Source organism: Arachis duranensis, chromosome 6, assembly GCF_000817695.3.
Source record: "Arachis duranensis cultivar V14167 chromosome 6, aradu.V14167.gnm2.J7QH, whole genome shotgun sequence".
Taxonomy (NCBI): Eukaryota; Viridiplantae; Streptophyta; class Magnoliopsida; order Fabales; family Fabaceae; genus Arachis; species Arachis duranensis.
In genome coordinates, this window is record NC_029777.3 from 73,857,979 (window position 1) to 73,864,351 (window position 6,373).

A 6,373-nucleotide genomic window follows, 5' to 3' on the forward strand; every position below is an offset into this window, starting at 1 on the left:
AAAACTCATGGAATTTGCATCAAAATCATACTGTTTGGATGGTTCATTGCTTTGTTATTCATTTAACCATTCTTGGTTACTTTAAGCTCAAGAAAATGCATAAAACAACTAAACTAACAGAAAAATGCTAGTGAAACTAGCCTAAGATGCCTTGGCATCACAACACAAACTTAATACTTGCTTGTCCCTAAGCAAGTCCTGAGTTATTTGAGAAGAAAGTATGAAACAAAAAGCAATTACATTGGCTGTATTAGCAAGCATTTGAAGTTCATCAGAAGGGTTTTATGCAGAAAGTTGCAGCATCACTTTTTCATTCTTATCAGGTAGAATTATCACTTTTTCATTGCATCCATCAAACACTGCTATGGCCTCTTGTTATTCTTATGTCTTTGGCACATTTTCCTTCTTTGTTTTTCTTTTTCTTAGAGCTTCTTTGCTCCTTGTTTGCTCAGTGTCATGTGTTGCACAAGCCTTTGGCATTTTCTTTTTCTTATCAGTGCATTACACATATCCACTACAGGCATTTTAGTTCACATTTCTTCTTGAGACATTGGTGCCCAGCACCTCTTTGTGTGACTAAATGTTTTGTATTTAGGTTGCTCTTGATAATGGACTTTTGGTTGATAATCCCGGGTTAGTTAACCCAAGTTACCAAGTGTTGAAACACTCCACAGAACCTATTCATCCAAGCAGATCCTAGTACATAAACACCACAGGCATTTGTCTCAGAGGTTCAAACCATTGGTGCCTAGCTTATTTTCTCAATTTTTTTGCTTTTTAGTTGCCCTTTTTAGTGGCTTTTTCTTCTTCTTTTTCTTTCTTTTGCATGGCCAAAGACATTTATTCATCAAGATCCATAGACAGTATACAACTTCTACACAAAATATTGATAATTCTACACTAAATTTCAGTGAGCTGACTAAACAATCAAGCATGCATACCACCACTTAATTCTACTTGATTTGTCACTAAGTGAGCCAAGTTACCTTTGTTCAAACTTTTATTTTATTTTTGGAAACAGAACAAGCATGGCAAGCAATTTGTTTAAGGAGGTGGAGTTATATCCAAACATCTAGGCATTCACTTTATTCAAGGCAGTAAACCAACACTCATACAAAATGACTTAACATTCCAGAAAGATTCAACAATTACAGTTTAAACCAGAACAAGCATGCTTTTGTTTGCCTTTTAAAGAATGGTCAAGGAACAACACCACCTTGTGAAATTTCTTGTTTTCTCCTTGTTGCCAGGAAACAATTTGATTTCTCCTTCTTCTCCTAGTTGTTGCTTCATGTTCTTTCTAAGATCCTTGTTTCCTTTCCTGCAAAGAGTGATGAAGTTGCTTGCTTCTCAAGCACTTGAGTGGTTAGCTCAACTATGTATGGGCAAGTGTCTGAGTCTTAAGTTGGTGTGTGAACACCAAACTCAATCTCCTACTTACTCCTCTGCTCTTTGAATCCTTGAGTTCTCCTTGGAATGAAGTTGCTGCTATGGATTTTAAGCATTTCTGTGATTGCTTAGAATGGTTATTCCTTTCATATAATTCAAAGGTTGTTGTGTTCAGTTGATCTGTATGGTGGAACACCAAACTTAGAGTCACACATTCCCCTTTGAATTATTGATCCACAAATTCATTGTTTGGTGTGAAACACCAAACTTAATTCTTTGCAATGCACAGAAACTACTTCACCTTTTTATTGAAACAAATAAAAGAAACAGCAAAAGAGTGTTACCTCAGGTTGGGTTGCCTCCCAACAAGCGCTCTTTTAACGTCATTAGCTTGACGGTCAGTTTCCTCAGTTGAGGTGATATTTAACCTTGTCCTTCTCCTCCATATCTCCCAAGTAATGTTTGAGTCTTTGACCATTCACAGTGAAGGTTCTTTGTGACTTTTCTTCCATGATTTCTACTTGTCCATATTGGGAGACCTTGGTGACAAGGAATGGTCCAGACCACCTTGATTTTAGTTTTCCTGGAAATAGCTTTAGCCTAGAATTGTAGAGCAATACTTTTTGTCCCTCTTCAAATTTCCTTGGGGCTATGTTGCTGTCATGCTTCTTCTTTGCTCTTTCTTTGTAAATTTTGGCATTCTCATAAGCTTCAGTTCTGAATTTTTCCAACTCTTGAATTTGCAACATCTTTCTTTCTCCAGCAGCTTTGCTGTCCAAGTTTAAGAGTTTCAAGGCCCAGAATGCCTTGTGCTCCAACTCCAGTGGCAAATGGCAAGCTTTTCCATATACTAGTTGGTAAGGAGACATTCCAATTGGTGTTTTGAAAGCTGTCCTATATGCCCAAAGAGCATCATCTAGCTTAATCGACCAGTCCTTTCTTGAAGTTCCCACAGTCTTTTCCAGGATTCTTTTGAGTTCCCTATTAGATATTTCGGCTTGCCCGCTTGTCTGTGGATGGTATGGTGTGGCTACCTTGTGTTTGACTCCATATTTTAGAAGCAATGCCTCTAATGGTTTGTTGCAGAAGTGGCTTCCTCCATCACTGATGATTGCTCTTGGAACCCCAAAACGGCAAAAAATGTGTTTTCTGAGGAAGTTCATGACTACCTTATTATCATTGGTTGGAGTTGCTATTGCTTCAACCCATTTGGAGACATAGTCTATTGCCACAAGAATGTAATTATTTGAGTATGAGGTGGGAAAGGGTCCCATGAAATCTATCCCCCATACATCAAACAATTCAAGTTCCAGAATGAATTGTTGTGGCATTTCATTTCTTCTTGGCAGGTTCCCCGCTTTCTGGCATTCATGGCAATGCTTCACTAGTTCCTTTGCATCTTTGAAGATGGTGGGCCAATAAAAACCACACTGCAACACCTTAGCTGCTGTTCTTTCTCCTGCAAAATGTCCTCCATAAGTGGAGCCATGGCAGTCCCATAAGACTTCCCTTCCTTCTTCTTCTGATATGCATCTTCTGAGTATGCCATCCGAGCATTTTTTGAACAAGTATGGTTCGTCCCAGATGAAGTATTTGGCATCATTTACCAATTTCTTCCTTTGATGCTTGTTAAATTCCAACGGCAAACTCCCAGTTGCCTTGAAGTTTGCTATGTCCGCAAACCATGGTGCTTTGTGAATCACCATGAGTTGTTCATCAGGAAAGCACTCATTTATATGTGTGCTTTGTGTGCTTCCTTCTTTACATGGTATCCTTGATAAATGGTCTGCTACCTTGTTCTCTACACCCTTCTTGTCTTTGATTTCAATGTCAAATTCCTGCAACAAAAGAACCCATCTAATAAGTCTTGGTTTGGATTCTTGTTTAGCAAGTAAGTATTTTAAAGCTGAGTGATCAGTGAAGACAATGACTTTAGATCCAATGAGATAGGATCTAAATTTGTCAAATGCAAAGACTATTGCCAAGAGTTCTTTTTCAGTGGTTGTGTAATTCCTTTGGTTATCATTCAAGACTTTACTGGCATAATAAATCACATGTACTAAATTGTCCTTCCTTTGTCCTAACCCTGCCCCAATAGCAAGGTCTGATGCATCACACATCAGTTCAAAAGGTAGGTTCCAATCAGGTGGGGCAATGATAGGTGCAGAGGAAAGTTTTTGCTTCAAAAGTTCATATGCTAGCATGCAATTTTTATCAAATACAAAAGTTGTATCAGAGACAAGCAAGTTACTCAAAGGTTTGGCTATTTTAGAAAAGTCTCTAATAAACCTTCTGTAAAAGCCAGCGTGTCCCAAAAAACTCCTAACTACCTTGACATTACTTGGTGGAGGTAGTTTTTCAATGAGTTCCACCTTAGCTTTGTCCACCTCAATGCCTCTATTAGACACTTTATGGCCAAGGACTATTCCTTCTGTGACCATGAAATGACACTTTTCCTAGTTTAATACTAGGTTGGTCTCTTGGCATCTCTTAAGCACCAAGGCAAGGTGGTGTAGGCAGCTAGGAAAAGAATTTCCAAACACAGAAAAATCATCCATGAAAACTTCAATAAACTTTTCGATCATGTCCAAAAAGATGGACAGCATGCACCTTTGGAAAGTTGCAGGTGCATTGCACAATCCAAAGGGCATGCGTCTATACGCAAAAACTCCATATGGACAAACAAATGATGTTTTTTCTTGATCTCTTGGATCAACTACTATCTGATTATAGCCTGAGTATCCATCCAGAAAGCAATAATAAGCATGTCCTGCAAGCCTTTCAAGCATCTGATCCATGAATGGGAGTGGGAAATGATCTTTTCTGGTGGCTTCATTGAGCTTCCTGTAGTCTATGCACATCCTCCACCCAGTGACAGTTCTTGTGGGTATGAGTTCGTTCCTCTCATTTGGCACCACAGTTATGCCACCTTTCTTGGGAACTACATGGATGGGACTAACCCATGGGCTGTCAGAAATGGGGTAGATTACCCCTGCCTGCCATAACTTCATGACCTCCTTTTGTACCACTTCTTTCATGACGGGATTTAACCTTCTCTGAGCTTGAATGGAGGGTCTAGCATCCTCTTCTAACAAGATTTTATGCATGCATATGGATGAACTTATCCCCTTCAAATCAGCTAAGGTCCATCCAATGGCATCTTGATGGGTTTGTAGTACCTTGATCAATTCCTCTTCCTGTTCTTGGCTAAGGGCGGAGCTAATGATAACAGGATGGCTCTCATCACTACCCAAGTATGCATACTTGAGATTAGGGGGCAATGCTTTGAGCTCAGGTTTTGGTGCTTCCTTTTCTTCTTTCACTCTCTCAGACATGCTTGGCATGATTGTCTCAGCAGCCTTGATGTCACTAACTTCAATATCCTTGGTGAACTCCTCCTCTGCCACTTCCTTTGTTGTTTCCTCAAAGGTTTCTTGTATTGCAATATCCACTACATCCACCCTCATGCATTCCTTTAGTGATTCTGATGGATAGCTCATTGCCTTGAATACGTTAAACACCAATTTCTCATCATGCAGTCTAAGAGTGAGTTCACCCTTTTGGACATCTATGATGGCTCCAGCAGTAGCCAGGAAGGGTCTTCCCAGAATTATCGAAGCTTTAGCTTCTTCCTCCATATCTAACACCACAAAATCAGCAGGGCAGAATTATGGAAGCTTTGGCTTCTTCCTCCATATCTAACACCACAAAATCGGCCGGAAATATAAAATCTCCCACTTTCACCAACAAGTCCTCAACTATCCCATGAGGGAATTTAAAAGTTTGATCTGCCAATTGGAGGGCCATTCTTGTTGGTTTGGCTTCCTCAATCTTCATTCTTCTCATCATTGTTAGAGACATCAAATTGATACTGGCCCCTAAGTCACACAAGGCCTTCTCCACCATGACTTCTCCTATGATGCAGGGGATTTGGAAACTGCCTGGATCCTTCAATTTCTGAGGTAATTTGTGTTGAATGATAGCACTGCATTCTTCAGTTAACAACACAGTTTCCTCATTTCTCCAGCTCCTCTTCTTGGTCATTAATTCCTTCAAGAATTTTGCATAGAGTGGCATTTGCTCTATTGCCTCAGCAAACGGAATGTTGATTTGAAGCTTCTTGAAAATCTCCAAGAATCTGGAGAATTGGCCATCCTTTTCACTTTTCATCAAACGTTGAGGATATGGTGCTTTGGGTGTATAAGGCTTCAGGACCTCTTTTTCTTTTTCTTTTGTTGCAGACGGTGTAAAAGATTGTCCTTGTTCCTTGTCCCTCACATTTTCCTTGGCTTCATCCTCTGTGGTTTCCTTTGAGATCTCCTTTAGCTTTTTTCCACTTCTGAGGGTTATGGCCTTACATTCTTCCCTTGCAATAGCCTTGGCAGCATGAGAAACGCTTGGCCCAGGGGTTTGCTTAGACAAATACCCAATTTGATTTTCTAGCTTCTGGATGGCAGCTCCTTGGTTTTGCAAGTTAGAATTTACTTCTTCCTTAAAAGCTTTCAATTCGGTTATGTTTTGACTCATGGTTGCAAGCATTCCTTCTATCCTGTTTAATTGATCTTGAAATTGTTGGTTTGGATTAGGTTGGGCAGGTTGGTTATTTTGGCCATGATATGGTGGTTGGGAGTAAGTGTTTTGTGTGGCTAGGTATGATCTTTGGTTGGAGTTTTGGTATGTGGAATTGTTCTGTTGGTTGTGGTTGTAATGTTTGTGGTTTTGTGGTTGGCTTTGCTGGTTTCCCCACCCAAAGTTTGGGTGGTTTTTCCATCCTGGGTTGTAAGTGTTAGAATGTGGATCATATGATTGCCTTTGTTGGTTTCCCACATAGTTAGCCTCTTCCCAATCATTTCCTTCAATGCTTACTTCCTCTTGATCTTGTGTGTGTATTGCAGCCACTTGCTTTGTGTCTAATTTCCTGGTGAGCTCTGCTAGTTGCTTGGCAAACACCTTGTTTTGGGCTAGAATTGTATCAACATGGTTC

General features: G+C 39.9%; 2 protein-coding genes across 2 annotated transcripts; both read right to left on the minus strand.

The window, feature by feature from the left end:
- Nucleotides 1-1,796: 1,796 nt before the first annotated feature.
- Nucleotides 1,797-2,258, minus strand: LOC110273017 (uncharacterized). The gene has a single exon (XM_021125848.1). It carries the CDS (start codon nucleotides 2,256-2,258, stop codon nucleotides 1,797-1,799), a length of 462 nt encoding a protein of 153 aa, XP_020981507.1.
- A 2,785-nt stretch (nucleotides 2,259-5,043) lies between these two features.
- On the minus strand, nucleotides 5,044-5,916 carry LOC110273018 (uncharacterized). The gene has a single exon (XM_021125849.1). The coding sequence runs from the start codon at nucleotides 5,914-5,916 to the stop codon at nucleotides 5,044-5,046; it is 873 nt and encodes a 290-aa protein (XP_020981508.1).
- Nucleotides 5,917-6,373: the final 457 nt, after the last annotated feature.

Bases quoted from the DNA above. Each gene is read 5' to 3' on its own strand.
- LOC110273018 (XM_021125849.1), bottom strand. From the start codon at position 5,916: ATGAGTCAAAACATAACCGAATTGAAAGCTTTTAAGGAAGAAGTAAAT.
- LOC110273017 (XM_021125848.1), bottom strand. From the start codon at position 2,258: ATGTCTCCTTACCAACTAGTATATGGAAAAGCTTGCCATTTGCCACTG.